Below are 22,609 nucleotides of genomic sequence, written 5' to 3'. Positions count from 1 at the left end.
AGTAGAAAGAAGAGAAAACTGCTTTATTCTTTTTACAAAGTTATACTGAAGGACTGAAAGCATGTCAGAGATAAATAATAGGTTAAGGAGACAAGTGTATGTACTCAAAAGTATTTACAAAGTAGGCAAAACCAGTGGGAAAAAAGGCTGCAAAAACAATCCTACAGACAAGAATTAAGATATTCTTCCAAAAATAATTAAAAAGGAAAATTGAGGAGTGTTTGAAATAATAAATTTTACAAGCATGCTTATATTTCTTAATCTCTTTCTAAAACTTCTTCTTAGCTGCCTAATTATATAGTTTGTAGGATTTTAGCAAAGCACTTCAGTAGTACAAATGAAGAACTGCGACACTGCCAGATCACTCATAGTGGCTCTGTGTCTTGGTGGGAAAGACAGTAGAGTCAAACCAAGAGACCTATTGATTCTGTTGAGCCGTAAAGAGAATCTGAGTCATTGTCTAAACTGAAGATAATGCATGAAGGCAAAATTTCTGGAATTGAAAACTGTGGAGCCTGCTTTTGAGACATTGTCAACTGTGTGGGAGAGGGCAGACCAGGGATTGGAAGAGGATAATCTTGGTGGTTTTGCAGGGCCTGGTATGTGGTACACCAGCCAGACATATTTTTCTCAGCTTTTCACCACTGCCGTGAGAGCCTAATTGCCCACACAGTTAGTACCACAGCCCTCCTGTGGCAACTGAATTGTAGACACAGTGCCAAAACAGACATAATGGGCCTCTAAAGGTCTGGCCTAGAATCTCCAAGCCTATTAAATAAAAGCAAATAGAGCAAATGCCACAAAGAAGTCTACTTATCATCTGGCCTAGAAAATGGGTGAACCATTATTTTTATTATTTTTAGTATTACTATTATTATTTTGAGACAGAGTTTTGCTCTTGTTGCCCAAGCTGGAGTGCAATGGCATGATCTTGGTTCACTGCAACCTCTGCCTCCTGGATTCAAGCAATTCTCCTGCCTCAACCTCCCAAGTAGATGGGATTACAGGCATGTGCCACCATGCCCAGCTAATTTTGTATTTGTAGTAGAGACAGGGTTTCTCCCTCTTGGTCAGGCTGGTCTTGAACTCCCCATCTCAGGTGATCCACCCGCCTCAGCCTCCCAAAGTGCTGGGATTACTGATGTGACCCACTGCACCTGGCTATTATTAAACCATACAAGCATGTAAGTTTTAATATTAAAAAGAAATGAGAAAAGCATATATAGACAACCAAATGAGCAGGTTTTCCTTTCAAAGGAAAATTCTATGCATTAACAAATCATCATGGGACCAGTTATAAAGAAATTACAAACATACTGAAAATAGGGTTTATATTGTACAATGCCATCAAAGTTTACCTTTCTTTCATGTTTTCTCAAGAAATGTAGTAGACTGTAATTCATAGAATAAATGCTTAATAAACATCTTAGTTGAGTAACTAAGCCAATAATCAAATGATCCCTTAAGTCTCCAAATCTGCAGTCGAAATTATGAATCTAAAGATATAATTCAACTGTGCTTAAGATTTCACCTCCTTTATTTTTCTGTAACTCAATTTAATATCCATTTTGAGTTTCCCTTCTGCTTGGATTGTGAAAATGTAGTGTCAAGCAATTGAGGGTGACCTTCTCTGCCTCTTCAGTGTTACTCTTAGGTGTTCTTAGTCTTTTTTTTGAGACGGAGTTTCTCTCTTGTTACCCAGGCTGGAGTGCAATGGCGCGATCTCAGATCACCGCAACCTCTGCCTCCTGAGTTCAAGCGATTCTCCTGCCTCAGCCTCCTGAGTAGCTGGGATTACAGGCACGCACCACCATGCCCAGCTAATTTTTTGTATTTTTAGTAGAGACGGGGTTTCACCATGTTGACCAGAATGGTCTCGATCTCTTGACCTCGGGATCCACCCGCCTCGGCCTCCCAAAGTGCTGGGATTACAGGCGTGAGCCACCGCGCCTGGCCTCTTACAGTCTTTAAACTTAGCCTCCATCTATCATACTGCACAGTGATTTTTTTTTCTCTATACTTTACCCAAGAATCAAAGCAAAAAAGGCCTTGGTCATACAGTCCTGTAAATGAAGGGCTCTGTCATCTGCCCTGGTGATCAGTTCAGAGAGGCAGGAGCCAGGGTCTCCTTATTTAGGATCCTATAGAGTCTAATTACAACTTTCTTCTTTTTTGCTTCTCCCTCATCCCAATCTGGAGAATCTTCAGAGGACAAAAAAGCAGCTTTGTGTTTACCTAGAGGAAACAGTTTCTCCAAGTATTGTCTACACCCTGATGTTCAAATGACTATTTTGAAACTCAGAAGCCAAGAATTGATTTATTTTTTGCTTTCTATCATATCTATCTTATAAGTATGTGCATATTTGATCATATTCTTAATATATTTTTCTGAATATAAAATTATTTACTTAAAATAAGTGCTTATTTAATGAATAACAATAATGCCCTCCAGAAAAGTTTCACCAGTTTTTGTTAAACTATTAGCAGTCTGAGTCCAATTTTCCTACATCATTGTCTGTACACCAAATTTAAAAATACATATTTATCACTTTTAGTTAAAAATGAAATATTTTGTGTTGGTCTATACTTCTGTGATTACTAGGGAGCCTGAAAATCTTTTCTGAAGTTTATTGACCATTTATATTTTTTATTTTTTGTCCTTGCATGTCAACTGCTCATTGTGCTTAGATCTTTATTGACTTGTCAGAAGAATGAAGGGCAGGACAGGTGCAGTGGCTCACACCTGTATTCCCAGCACCTTGAGAGGCTGAGGCGGGTGGATCACTTGAGGTCAGAAGTTTGAGACCAGCCTGGCCAACATGGTGAAACACTGTCTCTACTAAAAATACAAAATTAGCCAGGTGTGGTGTTGCATGCCTATAATCCCAGCTACTTGGGAGTCTGAGGCATGAGAATTGCCTGAACCTAGAAGGCGGAGGTTGTAGTGAGCCAAGATCATGCCATTGCACTCTAGCCTGAGCAACAAGCAAAATTCTGTGCCAAAAAAAAAAAGAGAAGAAAAAGAAGGAAGAGGAGGAGGAGAAAGAGGAGGAAGGTCAAATAAACCAGAAAAAAACCCTTTTGCACTAAGTGTATGACAGTCATGTACTGAAAGCATTTTTCTGGTTTCTTTGCCCTTTTTACAGTGTTGGAGACATAGAAACTTACGTTTTGCACATCTGATTTTGTAGTTATTTTTCCCTTGGTATTTTTATTTAAGAATTCCTTTCCTATTGAAAAATGATGAATGTTCACCTTTCTTTCATTTTAGTTGTTTTATGTTTTTATTTTGCATGTAAACTTTTAATTAATCTGTTATATTTATTATAGTAAATGAGATGGGGTCTCCATTATTTTGTATATTTAATTATTATTTAATTTAGTTAATAGTCCTTTTCTCCATTGGTCTAAAGTCCACATTTATAATAAATAAAGCTTTCCATGTGATGACTCTCCTTCTGGATTCTGTGCTATGCTCTACTATATATTTTATACCCACAATAAGATAGCATTTTAATCAGTGTTGATTCTTAATAAATTTTAGTATCTGATAGAGAAATTTCCCCTTTGTTCCTATGTTTTAATTTTTTTCACAATTTTTTTAACTAGTGAATTTACTCTTCCAGATGAAATTTGGAAATTTCATTCCTAATGTTAGCATTATAATGTATGTTTTCATTGTTTTTCTCCTTCCTGACCTGAATCCCTATGCAGTCCATTCTGTGACCTAGTACAGCCTAACCTGCTTATAGTTTAGCCACGATGTAACAAATACTAATGATGATGGTAAGATAACTCATTTACCATGCCTTCTTAAAACTTTAAACTTTGCATTCTTAATATAATACTAATTTCAGATTTGTCTCTCAGGAAAAGGAACACTGAAGCTCTTCCCTTTAAGAAGTGTCGTTGTCTTTTCAGAGTGTGGAAGGAGAACACCATGAGAAAGCTGTGGAACTACTCAAGGCTGCTAAAGACAGCGTCAAGCTAGTGGTGCGATACACCCCAAAAGTTCTGGAAGAAATGGAGGCTCGCTTTGAGAAGCTACGAACAGCCAGGCGTCGGCAGCAGCAGCAACTGCTAATTCAGCAGCAGCAACAGCAACAGCAGCAACAAACACAACAAAACCACATGTCATAGGTAAGAAGTGACTTCTCCTATACAAGGAGTCATATAAATATATACATTTATATGTGTGTGTGTGTGTGTGTGTATATATATATACAAGTTCTAAAATATATTTTCTTAGCTGAAACAAAATTAATAGATTTAAATAATCCAAACAAATCAATCAAACAAAAGACAGTGATCTAAAAATATATAAACCAGATAGTTTATGTACCATTCAGCTATATTCTCCACAAATGTAAGATAATATGGAAAATGACATATTTTGGAAGGGGCAAGTACAGGCTCTGGGATCCTTTTATACAAATTAAGAAAATGCAGCCTCTGTACAAACCCAGTTCCTAAGGAGAAGAGTGTGAGCTGGTTTCCAGACCTCACTCACCCTCTTGGCCAGTTGCCTTTACACAGTGTATTAATTGCACAGTCTTATAGTGCTGACTGTGAGAAGATCTCTGTTATAAAACCGAGATATGATTTATTGGAAAAATGCCCCCTTGAAAAGAATGAAGTTGAGACCTGCCACTGTTCATGCTCTAAGAGATTCTGAAGTTCTCTGTGGATGCTCCTTTAAAGTGTGTCTAACATACAAACGGTCAATAGCTATATGAAAAAATGCTCAACATCTCTAATCATCAGAGAAATGCAAATTAAAACCACCATGAGATATCACCTCATACCTTTTAAACTGGCTATTACCAACAAGATGAAAGATAACAAATGCTAGTCAGGATGTGGAGAAATGGGAACCCTTGTACACTGTTGGTGGAAATATAAATTGCTGCAGCCAATTTGACAGACAATAGGGAGGTTCCTCCAAAAACCACAAATAGAATCACCCTATTATCCAGCAATTTTTCCTCTAGGGACATAGTCAAAGGAATTGAAATCAATATGTCAAAGCGATGTTTGCATTCTCATGTTCAGTACAGCATTATTACAATAGCCAAGATATGAAAAAAACTGAAGTGCTATCAGTGGATGAATTGAGTTTTTTAAATGTGATAAGTATGTGATAGATATCTGTATCTATCTACACACACACACACACTAGAATGCCATTAAATAGTCTTTAAAAAGCAGAAAATTTTGTCATTTTTGTCAGCGTGGATGGACCTAGAGAACATCATGCTAAGTGAAATAAGCCAGGTATGGACAAACAAATACCACATTATCTCACCTATGTGTGGAATCTGAAAAACTTGAACTCACAAAAGTAGAGAGTAGAATCTGGTTTCCAGAGGCTGGGAGGAGGGTAGACAAAGAAAAGGGAAAAGGTGTTAGTCAAAGGGTACAGAGTTTCAGTTAGGTAGAAGGAAGTTTAAGATGATCTATTATACAACTTGCTGACTATAGTTAGTAACACTGTATTGCATATTTCAAAATAGCTAAGGGAATGGATTGTAAATATTGTCACCACAAAGAAACAATAAGTATTTGTGGTAAAAATTTTTGTAATTAGCCTGATTTGATTATTCCACAATGTATACATGTATTGAAACATCACATTATAATCCATAAATATATAAAATTATTATTTGTCAATTTAAAATAAAACTTCAAGAGCTAAAAAAAGTTTTAAAGTGGAAATGAAATATGTCTAAGATTCTCCTGCCTTTTTCTAAATTCCACTTTGTAACAAAGAATACTAACTCAGGTTTTGCTATATGTTATCAAGGAAATGGAAGAAAAAATGTTAAGAGACTCCATCTTCGAAGTGCCTACTATGCCCTAAGCCCTCATCACATTTTATCCCTAAAACTTGGAAAAAAAAAGTTTCAAGGCAAGTTCAATTATAAGATTTTTAGATGAAAATATGAAGCTAAAATAGCTTCAGTGGATTTCCCACAGCCACATTTACAAGAAACATAGAATTATTTTCCTTTTTACTCTACCAGGTTTTTATCTGCCAACATCAGATATTCTGAGTTATATAAATTTTCCTTGCCATCCTTTGGAAAAGACAGTTCATATTGTTAGATACCTTTACACTATGATGTCTGCAAATGTGTATCTGAAGTGAGCTTCAAATGTTCTTGGAAAAATGATCATCGGTAATAGTAGCTTTAGATTGTTAATATTAGGTTACTATTTGCACAGATAGAAACGTTGGATATAACGTGAGACATTGAATTATTTGTGACACTCATAAAAAGAAGAAGCTACATCAAAAAGGGGGGGAAAGGTATGGGATTTATCCTCCAACAGTCCTGAGAATTCAACAATCTCTATCTTTTATAGCCTGCTATTTTTTTATTAGATATGCCATATTTTAGTATCTTTATCTAAAATTACATTTTACCCTAAAAGTATACATTTATTGAACATTAAATATTTATTTGAATCTGTTATAAATGAAGCACTGTTTAATGAGCTGCAAAAATGGTATGAATAATGTGAAGTTTTTACTCTCATGCCTACATTCTGGTTGGAGGAGATAGTTAATAAACAAGTCAATAAAAGTATCCTATTGGGACCAGTACTTTGCAGAGTAAAAAGAGGGGGTTTAAATGGAGAACAACTAGGTAGCAACTTGACTGGGTCATCAGGGATGATCTCTCAAAGGAGGTAACATTTCAGATGAGACTGAATGACAAGAAACCAGGAAAAGAGAATAAAAAGAGAAAGAAATAGCCAATGCAGTAGCCTCAAAACAGGCAAGTTTGAGGTACAGAAAGAAAGCCTGGATAGTTAGAGAACAGTGAGTCAGAAGAACAGTGGCGGTGGGTATGGGGTCAATGAGATAGCTGGAGACCAGGTCACAGAGAGCTTTGTGAGCCACTGAAGGAAGTTAGAATTTATTGCACTGGAAGCCACTAAAGGTTTTTAAGCACAGGAGTGACATGGTCTGATTTATTTAAAAGATTACTCCGGCTGCTGTGAAAATAGATTATTGCAGACTGAGAGTGGAAGCAGAGACCAATTAGGAGGCTAATGTATAGTAGTCCAGGCAGGAAATATGGTGGCTTGGTCTAGGATGATGTAGTTGAGATAGAGGTCTACAGACAGACCAAGAACAAGTCATTTTGTCCACATCCTTCTTCTCTGTTATCCATTCCAAATGTAAAGCCACTTTACATTTGTACTATTAGAATTCTTAAAGGTCTTTTTTTATAGTAATGACAACTCATTATTCCTTAAACATTTGAACTCTTTTTGCTAATTCATTTTTCTCTCATCCTTGATAATATAGACTTATACCAATTCTCCTAACTGATTTGTCACATGGTCCATAGCGCAATTGTGCAAGTATTTTGAAAGAAATATGTTCCCATTCAGACTTCTGAGGTTGCACTAAAGGCTTCCAAGATTATGCTCATTCAATCATCTTTAAAAGTATATCACTTGGCCCGAATTATTTACTGGGCCGTATACCCAATTACATTTCTCAGTTCCACCCATCTTCAGTAAATCTCCATCTTCATTAAATTTTCTATTGTTTCATCACCACAGACTAGCATTTTTAGGAAAAAGCATTTATTATACAAACAATATTTTTTCTTGCATGAGATATAGTAGGGTTCTATTTAAGTGAACATGAAATTTATATTTGAACCTGCCAAGATGGCACTTGCAATACACACAATCATGGTCCCTTGAGGTTAAACTGTAGTGACCATTTCAGGTACAAAGAAAATATAACCAAGTCATGTCATTTATGGATTTTATGATGAATTTCATCAAAGAGGCCTACATTAGCTCTTAATTACATTTTAATTAATTTGATTTTTAAAGATTAAGTGGGATTTGTCACACTCACTAACTCTTACTACAGTTGCTTCTGAGAAAAGTTTGAAGCTAATTTGAACTATTTGACTTTTAAGCATCTCAGGATTTTAAAAAATTTAACCAGTCAAGCAAAAACCAAGTAAAATTAAAATATTGGTCTGATATTGTCTTATTGTTTATCAAATGAAATACAATTTTTACTCTCTAAATCAGAAATAATATGTTTTTTGTCTGAGATGGTAAAAGTTATAAAGCATCTAGCAATAGTAAACAGTGAATACAAATGGAAAAAAGATTTAATGCAAGTATTGTGCAGAAAATTTTTTTCTTATGCCTACTTTTAATTGTAAACTCTTTTAAAGTAAAAATCAATTGTCTTTTCTCCTTCTATATTTGATAGTATTGAAGGATATCAATTATGTTTTCCAATATGTAAAAAAATTATTCCTGTACAATAATATGCTAGAAATGTAAACAGAGAATACAAATAAGGGTTTTATTCATGCTATGCCCACTTTTTTGAGAAAGAGTTGTATTAGTTTGTTTTCACGATGCTGGTAAAGACATACTCGAAACTGGGAACAAAAAAAAGGCTTAATTGGACTTACAGTTCCACACGGCCAGAGAGGCCTCAGAATCATGGCTAAGGGGAGGGAAAAGTACTTTTATTCTTTTCTTTTTTTAATGTGGAGTCTCACTCTGTTGCCCAGGCTGGAGTGCAGTAGCGCAATTGCAGCTCACTGCAACCTCTGCCTCCTCGGTTTAAGCAATTCTCCTGCCTCAGCCTCCTGAGTAGCTGGGATTACAGGTCCCTGCCACCATGCCCGGCTAATTTTTGTATTTTTAGTAGAGACTGGGTGTCATCATATTGGTCAGGCTGGTCTCAAACTCCTGACCTCAGGTGATCCACCCACCTCAGCCTCCCGAAGTGCTGGGATTACAGGTGTGAGCCACCACACCTGGCCAGAAAGGCACTTCTTACATGGTCTTGGCAGGAGAAAAACGAGGAAGAAGCAAAAGCAGAACCCCCTAATAAACCCATCAAATCTCGTGAGACTTATTCACTATAACAAGAATAGCATAGGAAAGACCAGCCCCCATGATTCAATTACCTCCCCCTGGGTCCCTTTCACAACACATGGGAATTCCGGGAGATACAATTCAAGTTGAGATTTGGGTAGGGACACAGTCAAACCATATTAGAGTATTACATTTATTCAGCTTTAAGCATCTCAGTTTTTTATGGTGACTCCATGTATAGCCATATGTCACCAAGATTATCGAAAAAATAAAATTAAGAAGAAAGAGGAATATCTCTAGAGATATCAACACTCTGAGGAAGTCGAGACCAAAATCTTGTCTCTGACCTCCATTGCTGGATCTAGGGTGGAGAATTCATTCCAGTCAAAACCAGCCTGTGTCTTATCAGGTTTACAGATTTGCTGGCATTTGCCAGTAGCCTCACCAAATCTCTTTTTCCTCCTAATCTAATGACCCCCCATTTTCTTTATTTTGCCTACCATTGAAACCCTTCTCTACCTTCTTCTAGCATTACCACATGCATGATCCCGATGACCTAATCCAGGGAATTCACATACCAAAACTATCGGCACATACCAAAACTATCGGCACAAACCTATTGGCCCAGTCACTGAGAAAACCAGGTTCCAAGGGATGACTCTGATAAAATTGAATGCAAAGAACCCAGAGTTTCCAAGCAGAACACTGGACAGAAATAATCATAAAGCTGACTAGCACTTATTAAACAATTAGCATGTGCCAAGAACTCCTTTAAGTGCTTCATATATATTACTTAATCTTTATACTAGCCTTATGAGGATTAGGTACTATGTTTAATCTTGTTTTAAAGTAGTAAACTAATTGGTACAACCACTATGAAGAACAGTTTGGAGGTTCCCACTGCAGATATCTGCAATATCATGTTTGTTGCAGCTCTGTTCACATTAGCCAAGATTTAGAAGCAACCTGTGAATCTGTCAGATGAATGGATTTGAAAAAATGTGGTACTTATACACAATGGATTACTATTCTGCCATAAAAAGAGAATGAGATTCATGCCAGGCACGGTGGCTCGCCTATAATCCCAACACTTTGAGAAGCCAAGGCGGGAGGATCACTGGAGGCCAGGAGTTGGAGACTAGCCTGGCCAACATGGCAAAATCCCATCTCTAGTAAAAATACAAAACACACACACACACACACACACACACACACGCACACACACAAATTAGCCAGGGCTGGTGACACACACCTATAATCCCAGCTACTTTGGAGGCCGAGGCACAAGAACTGTTTGAACACAGGAGGCCGAGGTTGCAGTGAGCCAATTTCATGCCACTGCACTCCAGCCTGGATGGCATATCATGACTCTGACTCAGGAAAAAGAAAAATTCAGTAATTTGCAACAACATGGGGATCATTATATTAACTGAAATAAGTCAAGCACAGAAAGATAAACATCACATATTCTTACTTATTCGTGGGATCTAAAAATCAAAGCAATTGAACTCATGGAGATCAAGGGTAGAAGGATGGTTACCAGAGGCTAGGAAAGATAGTGGAGGGGTGGGGAGGGGGTGGGGATGATGAATAGGTATAGAAACAGAATGAATGCATAAGGCCTAATATTTATTAGCACAACAGGGTGACTATAGTCAATAATAATTTTACTGTACATTTTAAATAACTAAACGAGTATAATTGGATTGTTTGTAACACAATGGATACTTAAGAGGATGCATACTCCATTTTCCATGATGTGATTATTACACATTGCATTCCTGTACATCTCATGTACATAAATATATACATCATGTACCTACAAAATTAAACGTTTTAAAATTTTAAAAATAATGCAGGAAGCTGAAGCATATAGGAGATTTTTTTTAAATGTACATAACATTTCACAGCTACTATAATAAGTAATAGGGCCATGATTCAAATCCAGGAACATGGACTTTAAAGCCTCTAGCTCTTACATTACCACATTGCCTCTTTTATTCAGTGGAACCTGCCCTTACTTTCCCTGATTCCTCCTCATAGACCTATTTGTGAACTGTCTGGGGATTCAGTCTCATGCAGTTATCTAAATCACCCTTATCAATTCACTTTAAAATTGTACCCCATACTTCAAAGTACTTCATTCTCAAAGATAAAGTACTTTTTTCATCTTTTTCTATGGCTACCATAAAAATTACCACAAATATAGTGGCTTAAAATAACACAAATGTATTGCCTCCTGTAATGCTGTAGAATTCAATGCACTTACTATCAAAATTTCTATGTCATTTTTCACAGAAGTAGGAAAAAAATCCTAAAATTTGTATGGAACCACAAAAGACACCAAATAGTCAAATCAACTTTGGGCATAAAGAACAAGGCTGAAGGCATCACACTACCTGACCTCAGGGTCTATTATAAAGCTATAATAATCAAAACAGCATGCTACTGACATAAAGACAGATACAGAGACCTATGGAACAAGCTAGAGAACCCAGAAATAAATCCACATATTTACAGTCAATTGATTTTTGATGAAGGTACCGAAAACATGCAATGGATAAAGAAAAATCTGTTCAATCACTGGTGTTGGGAAAACTGGATATCCAAAGCAGAAGAAGGAAATTAGACCCTTATCTCACCCCATAACAAAACCAACTTAAAAGAGATTGAAAACTTAACTGTAAGACTTGAAACTGAAACTACTAGATGAAAACAGAAGAAATGCTCCACAACATTGGTCTGGGCAAATATTTCTTGGATACGTTCCCAAAGTCATGGGCAACAAAAGTTAGAGTCAGCCAGCGTGCATGGCTCATGCCTGTAATCCCGGCACTTTGGGAGGCCAAGGCAGGTGGATCATGAGGTCAGGAGTTCGAGACCAGCCTGACCAATATGGTGAAACCACATTTCTGCTAAAAATACTAAAATTAGCCAGGCGTGGTGGCTCATGCCTGTAGTCTCAGCTACTCTAGAGTCTGAGGCAGAAGAAGTGCTTGAACCTGGGAGGCAGAGGTTGCAATGGGCTGAGATCACGCCACTGCAGTCTAGTCTTGGCAACAGAGCAAGACTTCATCTCAAAAAAAAATTATACTCATAGAAGTAGAGAGTAGAATGATGATTACCAGAGGTTAGGGAAAAAGGGTGAATGGGGAAAGGAGACTTGATCAAAAGGTATAACGTTTCAGCTGGACAGGATAAATAAACTTTAGTGATCTGTTGCTCAGAATCGTGAGTTAAATAATAATGTCTATTTCAAAATTGTTAAAGGAATAGAATGTTTCCTTCCCTGAGGTTTGCCGGGTGCGGTGGCTCACACCTGTAATCCTAGCACTTTGGGAGGCTGAAGTTGGTGGATCACCTGAGGTCAGGAGTTCAAGACCAGCCTGGCCATCATGGTGAAACCCCATCTTAAAATAAATAAATAAATAAATAAATAAATAAAATAAGAAAAAATGTTTCCACCACACACACAAAAATAAGATCTGGTGATAAAATGTGCTAATTAACCTGGTTTAATCATTTCACGTTATAAACTTATATCAAAACATCACATTGTACATCACAAATATATATAATTATTATTTGCCAATTAAATATAAAATTTAAAAAATATATCTTGTTATTCTGTAGGATAGAAGGTTAACACAGCTTTACTGGGCTTTAGGAGGCTCTGGGAAATATTCATTTTGTCCTGGTCCCCTTGCTTCATCTTCAAAACCAGCAGCAGGGGGATATCCTTCTTACATTGATTTCTCTGACCTCTGTGTTCATCACAACACTCTTTTCTGTCCCCTTCTTTCATTTTTATTGTTGTTAAACTGTTAATTTAATTTATTTCTATTGTTTACATTCCATGTTTATTGTATATGCAAGTGACACTTTTTCATTGCAAAATTTTTAGACAGTAGAGAAGTATAAAGAATAACCTTTCAGCTATAATCTCGTTTAATTTTAGTACACATTGTTTGTTTTTTCTCCAGACATGTTATTTCTATAGATGCATGTTTCTATGTATGTGTTTATATATATATGCTTATTTTCACTCATATTTTGCATACTAAATTACAAACTGATTTTTAAAAATTAAACAATATAGTTAACATTAATAAACTTAGGTCTACATTTTAAATATCTGTGTAAAGTTTTTCTGGCTAGGTATACAATAATCTCTTATGAATGGACGTTAAGATCATTAACATTTTTATATCTTTTTGGATTTGATTTGCTAACTTTTGTTGATGATTTTTAAATTTATGTTCATGAAGGATATTGGTCTGTAAGGTGTTTTTTTTTGTTTTTGTTTTTGTTTTTTGAGACAGAGTCTCGCTCTGTTGCCAGGCACCAGGCTAGAGTGCAGTGGCGCGATCTTGGCTCACTGCAACCTCCGCCTCCCGGGTTCAAGCAATTCTCCTGCCTCAGCCTCCTGAGTAGCTGGGACTACAGGTGCTCACCACCATGCCCAGCTAATTTTTGTATTTTTTTTTAGTAGAGATGGAGTTTCACCGTGTCGGCCAGGATGGTCTCGATTTCTTGACCTCATGATTTGTCTGCCTCAGACTCCCAAAGTGCTGGGATTATGGGCATGAACGCCTTTTATTTTTTGTTTTTTTTCCTTGTAGTGTCTTCATCTGGCTTTGGTATTAATGTAATACTGGCCATATAGAATGAATTAGGAAGTATTCCCTCTGCTTCTATCTCCTGAAAGCAATTATAGACAATCAGTATAACATTTATTAAATTTTGGTAGAATTTTCCAGTGAACCTATCAGGATCTGGTGCATTCTGTTTTGGAAGGCTACTAATTATTGATTCAATTTCTTTTAAAAATATAGACCTACTCAAATAGTCTATTTCAATTTTTTTTTTTTTTTTTTTTTTTTTTTGAGACGGAGTTTTGCTGTTGTTACCTAGACTGGAGTGCAATGGCACGATCTCGGCTTACTGCAACCTCCGCCTCCTGAGTTCAAGCAATTCTCCTGCCTCAGCCTCCCAAGTAGCTGGGACTACAGGCGCGCACCACCATGCCCAGCTAATTTTTGTATTTTTAGTAGAAACGGGGTTTCACCTTATTGACCAGGATGGTCTCGATTTCTTGACCTCGTGATCCACCCACCTCGGCCTCCCAACGTGGTGGGATTATAGGCGTGAGCCATTGTCTATTTCTTCTTATGTGAGTTTTGGCAGATTGTGTCTTTCAAGGAATTGGTTCATTTCATCTAGGTTATCAAAATGGTGGATATACAGTTGTTCATAATATTTGTTTAATATCCTTTTAATGTCCATGGTATTTGTAGTGATGTGACCTCTTTCATTTCTAATATTGGTAGTAATTTGTGTCCTCTCTTCCTTTTTGTTAACCTGGCTAGAAGTTTATTGATTTTATCAGTCTTTTTATTTTTTCAAGATGGAGGTCTTGCTATGTGGCCTAGGCTGGACTTAAATTTCTGGGCTACACAATCTTTCCATCTCAGTGTCCTGAATAGCTGGGACTCCAGGCATGCACCACCATGCTTAGTTTCTGCTGATCTTTTTAAAGAATCAGCTTTTGATTTCATTTATTTTCTCTATTTCCTATTTACAATTTCATTGATTTCTTCCACATTAATTTTTATTAATGAAAAATTAATTTGCATTAATTTTTATTATTTGTTTTCTTCTGCCTACTTTGGATTTAATTTGCCCTTTTTCTAGTTTTCTAAGGAAGAGGCATAAATGATTGATCTTTTGGTTCCCCCAACTTGTCAAGACATTTTTATTTTTTATTTTTACTTGGTTCGAAATATTCTTTAAATTTCCCTTGTGATTTTTTTTCTTTGACCCATCCCTCTTCCACTTTTAATTACATTGGGTTCAACTAAATAATCCAGGATAATTTCCCTGTTTTATCATAGACTGATTAGCAACCTTAATTTCATTTACAATCTTAATTTCCCTTTGCCATGTAATCTATCATACTTATAGGTTCTGGAGATTAGGATATGGACTTAACATTTAGGGGATGAGAAGGTACTATTCTGCCTACCATGGTGGCTCTTTTAAGAATTAATAAGGCAGCTGGGCGTGGGCGTGGTGGTGTGTGCCTGTAGTCCCAGCTACTCGGGAGGCTGAGTTGGGAGGATTGTTGGAGCCCATGAGTTGTGGGCTGTAGTGTGCTATGCCAATTGGGTGACCGCACTAAGTTCGGCATCAATATGGTGATCTCCTGGAAGCGAGGGACCACCAGGTTGCCTAAGGAGGGATGAACTGGCCCAGGTCGGAAATGGAGCAGGTCAAAACTCCTGTGCTGATCAGTAGTGGGATGGCTCCTGTGAATAGCCACTGCACTCCAGCCTAGGCAACATAGCGAGACCCTATCTCTAAAAAAAAAAAAAAAAGAAAGAAAAAAAGAATTAGTAAGGCAATTTGATCAACAAGATTAACACTAATATGGAAAAAAAGCTTTTGTTAAAAATAAATTGCTAATGAGTTAAATTATAAATCATGACTGAGGGCAATATTAACCTTTGTTGCAGCTGGTTCTTTCCAAGAGGTATGTCAGTGACCTACATCTTGAATGGCCCGTGCTTTCTCAGCTACTGGCACATCTCTCAGGCTGACTCCTGCCCTGGATAGATGAAGAGATCAAAGACTTACCAAATTTACCTGTTCTGAGTCCCATTTCCTCAGGACGTGTAGTTATATGACCATTTAATTCATTAAGAACTCAGTCTTTAGGCTGAGTGCAGTAGCTCGCACCTGTAATCCCGGCACTTCGGGAGGCCAAGGAAGGTGGATCACTTGAGATCAGGAGTTCGAGACCAGACTGGCCCACATGGGGAAACTCCATCTCTACTAAAAATACAAAAATTAGCCAAGGATGGTGACACATGCCTATAGTTCCAGCTATTCAGGAGGCTGAGGTAGAATTGCTTAAGCCCAGGAAGCAAAGATTTACTTAGTCTCAAAGGAAAAAAAAAAAAGAACTCAGTGTAGATCTCTGGTCACTCTGTAGCTAAGTGACCTTTAGGAAGTTATTCAATCTAAGACTCAGTAAAATGGTCAGTTGTGGAGACTAAATATGTAAAATATTATGTAAAACTCTTAGCAGAATATATGATACTTGGTGAGCACTCAGTAAATTTTCATTAGTAGTAGGAGTAGTAGTAGGAGTGGTGATGTTGTAATAGGTAAAATGTTAACGCCTGTGCCCGTGTGTTGTATGTAATATCTCGTCGGTGACTGCTGAGGAAACACAACAGCTTTATGCACAGTTTTCAATCCTCTTGGTAGGCCCCAGGGGAGGTTGGGCACATCTCTATAAAGCAGAGCAGCTGGAGAGTGTTGACACAAAGAAAACAGAACAATTTTGTTAAAATCTGTTTTCAATATGGTGCTTGGCATTCACTGAAATAAAAATATCTGCAGCTTTGAGAACAAAGATGGAAAAATCACGGTTCTCTCTGAAAGAAATGACCCCCCTAAGAGTGGAAGAGTGGCAGGTATGAGAGGAGGTATCTGGGAAGGCTGCTGCTCAAACTCTGACCATACAGGTAGTTGCCTATTCTGTTCCACATGGTGTCAGGCTGACCTTGTAGAAGGAGAGACAGATTTAATGTTCCTTTCAGAGAAGGAAAATTGGTGCCTCCAGCCTAGCAGGGAGTGGTTTCGCTGGCCTGTACCTCTACAAAAGTGCTACTAAATGTTCTAAGAGTCATAACATAAATGTTAGTTATTCCTTGCCTTCATGAAGAAAAATAGAATCATCTGGAAATGGAAGAAAGAAATGTTTTACATTTGAAATGTTTCCAAACTGGTGTTCTTTATTTCATTTTAGGGAACAACTGTGGCTTTTCCATCCTCATTTGATAATTACTTCCTTTGCAAACATCAAACGAATTTTTTCATATGTGGAAGATGGTGCATGAATGATAGCACCCAAAATAATCCTTGCTGTTCTCACATAGCATATGCTCTTTTGATATTTTTAGTATATTGTAGTTGACAAATGAATACTAATCACTGATTTCTCTTCACTCTTTTTCCCTTTCAGGCCCTTGAGGGAAAGCTACTTGATCAAACATCTGATAGTCACAAATTTGAAACCGTGCTTCAGAATCCCAGCACATAGTAAAAGACAACACTGATTATTATACCTGTCAAGAAGCTGTGAACACATGGTGTATAAATTCTTTACCAAGGCAACTCGACACCTTCTTTCTCTGGGCTTGAACCGCCACTGCTCACGTGGGCTTTACATGCATCCACTTTCCATCCACTGCAGTGGGAATTCTCAGTGTGCAGAAGGAGAGGTTTTCTAGTCTGCAAACTGAAACAGTATAAGAAGAATAAAGTCTATGACTTTTAAATAAATCACCAGGGCCAAGATTAAGCGAATCTTGGATCCATAGCTTTTCCAGATATTAGCAAACCCCTCATTAGGCTGTAATTCAAACTGCATCAGTTCAAATTTTTGCCACTTAACAGAAACCTACACATTGCCCCTTACCCTGACCTGTGCCACAGTCCACAGTGCGGCATTGTCTGAATTGGAATTCCAGTTAATTGCAAATTCAGCCTCTGTTTTACTCTTGAAAATCGCAAGGTATCATACTATATTTGTACTTTCTTCAGGTTCTAGAAGCTATCAGCTTTTTGTTTCCATGAATTTTATTAGGCATTAATAGAATGGACCAATTTTAGCTTAACTTTTAGTTTGTTAGAAGCAAGGATAGAAACTCTAGCACTGTAGTTTTTAATTTAATTGTTGCTTTTATCTATTATTAATTTCAACAGAATATACTATCTATTTATTCCACAAAGTATATATTATCAGAATGCATTTGTTACAACTTAGGTTCTTTTCTTACCAAGTGCTGTGAATCTGGTAAGAGAATAATAGCAAAGAACCTAGCCCCATGAACCGATTCTTACACGTTATATACATAACCCCACTCTCAATATTTTTTGTTTTATACTTTTTGATTGATAAACACTGAAGAAATCCAAACTCTACTGACACAGATGTGCTGTCATGGAAGTCTATTTCGTATTTTAAAGCTTAGCTTTACAAATTAAATTATAAGTGCATATATATTCAAATAATTATGTCATACAAAGTTTAGATCAATTTCCCCAAATATAAACTAGATATTTTTGGCACTCAGATAAACAAATATTATTTCTCTTATAATTGGGCAGATGGAAACCAGTGATATCAATATTGTGAATGGCAGATGCTGCTTCCTCTAGAGAAAAAAAAAAAATATATATATATATATATTCCTGTAGGTAAATAGACAATGGGATATCATCTTTCAGAAAATGTCATTCACTGGAAAAATAATCTGTTAGAACTACCTCTACAGGTCATTATTTTTGGTTTACGATAAATCTAAGCACCTAAGTCTGATTTTACTTTATGAAATAAATAGGAAGCAATAATTATTTGGGCATTTAACTACCTTAAGCACAGAAATGTAACTGAGAAAAGAATAATTGCTTAGTTGAAACATTCAAAATAGATCAGGAAAACGGAGGCAAATATTTGAATATTCCCTTTTCTCAAACATGGAAATTGATTCCCCTAGATACAATATAATTTGACACTTCAGATAGTCCCCCAAAATACAAATATATGAAGCTAGTTTAGACTGTCTTCTTGAAAATAAAACAAAACCAATCAAACCTACCCAGCACATTTTATTATGCCCTGTTGGGTGATAGTATTGTCAATACCAGGTTTTCCCTGCTCTTCACAGTGCATCCCCCACCAGAGGAAAAACAGCAAGGAAACTAGGAGGTTCACTAATTTCAACAATGCCCCCCCTGTAGTAATAGATTCCCATCCTTGAATACATATCATTTTTTACCAGAGAGAACTGGTGAGGTGCGGTGGGGCAGTGAGGACCCTGAATGTTATGTAAAATAGATTTACAAAAGAGAAAAGCCTGATGAAAGGGAATGAATGGAGACGATGTATTATTCAGTTTGAAAGAGATAGTTCACATTTTTATAAGAAAAATTTAATAAAACATATATTTTAGTTATCATTTAACAAAGATATATTAAAGCTGTTCAGGCAATGCCACATGATTCTCATAAAGGGAAATCATTGAACCCTTGTAATGAGAAAATGGTCATTTCAACACATTTCAATACATTGTATAAATTTGGAGCTTAAAGTGAGTATGTTTTCACTTAGTCATAAGTGTTTGGTCAATATTAAAGTTATCATATGGTTTCACATCAATACAAATATTGTCATAGTGTTACAGAAACAACTATCAAATGGTAAGATAGTTTACATTTACATTTTCTAGAAGCCTTTGTATTTTATGCTTCATTTACTTAATGTTAAGTGCTGATTAACATGTGCCAGGTTGTTAAAGTGGCAATCCATCACACCTAAGACATCTAAGGACAGATTACCCATAAGAGTGGTCTCATATACAAATGACCAGTTTTCTTCAGTAAAATCTTGTTGGTTGAAATGTAAGCCTTTTCCTAAAGTTTTAATCAGAAGTAGCCATCACTAAGACTTAAGGGGCTTGTGGGTCTCTTAGGTTTCACTGAAGCCAGAAGAAGAGGGAAAAAAATACCACGATTTGTATTATACTAATGATCTTCATTATTAACGATCATACTAGAGCCATTGACATGTCCTAAATTATATAAAAAATAAAAACCTGCATTTCTCTGACATGAAGCTCAATTTAATGTAATAAACAAGTTAGGTATTAAAAGCTAAAATTTTTTAAATGGCTATGGTATCACTAGAAATCCTGGTGAATTTTAGTTTTTTCCCTTTTTCAGGCCAGTGGCATAGATTTTTCTAAACTTTTTCCTGCTATGATTTTGTAGACAAATACATGGAGCACAGTTCATTAAAAGAGCTTCCAAACCTTTTCAGTGGAGCATTTACATTCTGATTCTGTTGCCATTTGAAATAGAACATCTGCAGGGAGATAATGAGCTTAAGTTACAATTGACTTCGGAAAGAATAACAGATTTTTGTGCTTCCTCAATCATGTAGTCAATAGGGAATTCTTTAGTTATGTGAACAATCACAATCTTTTAAGACAATACTAAGATCTAAATGCAACATCTAGCATGCAGAGGCTTTTTAAGGATTTTAGGCTGTCTCTGAAGAACTTGGCTCGAGATGGATTACACAAATTTACAAATGCAGTTTTCAACTGTGACATCAAACTGATCTTATCTCATTTTCTTTTACTCAACTATGACTGTAGGACTCCAAGAGGTGGAATATTTTGTCTACATTATTTTAAACATCTAGAGATATGTGTGGATGTGTGAATAATGCCTGAATTTCTCATCTGTTAGCTAGGTTTGCTTTTGTCATACAGACACAGCCTGTTCACAAGACCAGCTTTAGACAACATAGGACTCAATGCTCTGAAGATTCAGGGAGGCCAACATGGAAACGATCTTCCAATATTGGTGGTCTGACCCATCTGATCTGTCTGTAGCTGGAAGACGCCATAGAGAAAGGGCTGTGACTGCCTTTACCACTACTTGGCACAATGTAGGCACTCAATATTTGTTGGATGAATAAATGACTTAATCAGTGAATAGACCAAAAAAATGGATTTTGCCTTCTAAAAATCACACAAATTTTACCAGCTTATACTGATTGACACTATGATTTCTAAATTTCATGGTTAGAACAATAATGGAGTCTTTATGAAAACTTTTTAGATATATGAATTTGGAATTTCATTACTTTAAAGGCTTCAAAGATTTGAGGACATTTGAACAGTGGAGAAGGAACAATGTTTGGGGATACAGAGATTTTACACTGAGTTGAACCCAACCATTCCTGTTCTTTAGACAAGCTTCCCGAATTACTTGGCAGGAATGATTCAAACACAGAACCCTATTTTAAAATTTTATAAAAGATGTTTTCATTTTTTACATAAAATGATCATCAGGCATATTATCCCCTTTGATATTTATTAACAACTGTTCTCTAAGAAATTCATAATAATTGAAGACACCGTCCCTAAATCTTTTTCTACTTTCAAAAGATCACTTATCCTTTCATATTTGATTCCAAAAATGTACTAAGCTGAAATTTAATCACATACTTATTCAGACTTTTCCATGTGTTTACTCATTTAACAAATATTTATTGTGTACCTAGTGTATGCTAGGTTCTGGAAATGCAACAGCAAACAAGACACACACAATCCCTCATGGAGCTTACTGTGAGAAACTCTCCAACAATTACCCTAGCAATAACTAGAGAATTTACTTTCCATTGGGTCCTCTTCACATCTGATAGAAAAAATAAAATCTCTCGCCCCATGGAAATCATGAAATACTCCCTGCACAGATTTATGTGAGCCTGCTTTTCTAAAAACACCACTCAAAAATGCTGCTTAGTTTATCCATAAACCATAGTTATACCCCAGTGAGGTAGGTAAGTAATAATTTATTTATAACTAACATTTATTCAGCTCTTACTATTTTCTAGCTACTGTGCTCGATGCTTTCATGTACTATCTCATTAAATCCCTTCGACAACTCTATTCAATAGGTTCCATTTTATAGGTTAAAAACTGAAGCACAGATATATCATGTGACTTGTCCACAGTCACACAGCTAGCAGGTGGAACTGGGATTTGAACTCACGCAGTCTGACACAAGAGCTCATATGTCTATCATTATCTGTGGTTTGGGGAACACCATTATGTTAAAATGAATGAGTCACTAACTGAGTCGCTGTATATAAAAGTACTTGGAAATTGTAAAGTAATATATAAAAGATATTAACAAAGTATTATTCATGGAAAACAAATCACATCAGTAGTAAAAACAGGATAAGAACTCAATCTTATGTTATAGCTTACTCTTAAGAAGAATATGTGAAGCCAGGAACATGGTTAAAGGTACAGAGGAGAAAATTTCTGACATGTGATAAATATTTCAGTGACTTCTCAGAATTATTTCTTGTTAGCTACTGTGTCTATTTGGTGCTACAAAAACTGAAAGAAACAAAATCTCTGATGTAAGGGCTTATAATAAATACACAGTTTGGAGATGAATTAAGAACATTTTACACATTTATGGGGAAGGACTGGACAATAGTATCACTTTCTCACCATTTGCATGTACATCATGTCTTTCCAATTGTTTTCATTATTTTTCTGAAAAAGCTGCAAAATTGTGCAGTGGTTCAACTTGACCAAAGTGGTATTATGCTGCTGGGAAGTAAAAGTATTAGACACCAAACTGGAATTATTGTTTTCATTATAAATGACTTTAAGTTCTTTTAAAGCATGGATGTAAAAGAATTTTTAGATGCTGAAGGCACCTGAATATTGGGATACTAAGTTTCTTGGGTTTCTCCATTCCTGGCCACACAGTGGGGTCATTGTATTGAGGGGTTAGATTCTGTAAAGGAAAAGACAAATTGGTTTCTTGTTTTTGTTTTTGTTTTGGCTTTCTAGTCTCAGACTCAACATAGTACACTTCTGTGACCAAATGTAAAAGTTTCCCCCCTCCAAACAGTTTTCCAAGCAGGAATCAACTGGATGTCCTGTAATTTAATTGAATTCTGAGATTATTTACTTGGAGATGGTGTAGATTCCACAGTCTGAGGGTTCAGCATCACAGCACTTAGCCTACTTCAGATGCCAATAGCAAGTGGTAGGTTGTCACCTGTCCTTCAACTGGCTGCAGAAAGAGGTTCCCACAAGTGCTTCCTGGAGTTCAGTTAATTTGTTGGGAC

The 22,609-nt window shown here is 36.5% G+C and overlaps 1 protein-coding gene across 3 annotated transcripts in view; it reads left to right on the top strand.

Annotated features, from left to right (window-relative positions):
• Nucleotides 1-22,110, top strand: part of LIN7A (lin-7 cell polarity scaffold A) — a 156,585-nt gene extending 134,475 nt beyond the window's left edge. For all 3 annotated transcript variants that reach the window (XM_078338068.1, XM_078338067.1, XM_035257130.3), the window contains 2 exons: nt 3,922-4,140; nt 16,907-22,110. In XM_078338068.1, coding sequence (XP_078194194.1) covers nt 3,922-4,140 — 219 coding nt within the window. In that variant the 3' untranslated portion in view covers nt 16,907-22,110. The remainder of the gene's footprint in view (nt 1-3,921; nt 4,141-16,906) is intronic.
• The last annotated feature ends 499 nt before the right edge of the window (nt 22,111-22,609 follow it).

Source organism: Callithrix jacchus, chromosome 9 (assembly GCF_049354715.1).
Source record: "Callithrix jacchus isolate 240 chromosome 9, calJac240_pri, whole genome shotgun sequence".
Classification (NCBI taxonomy): Eukaryota; Metazoa; Chordata; class Mammalia; order Primates; family Cebidae; genus Callithrix; species Callithrix jacchus.
The sequence above is the reverse complement of the archived record's forward strand: the minus strand, read 5'-3'. Positions and strand labels throughout refer to the sequence as shown.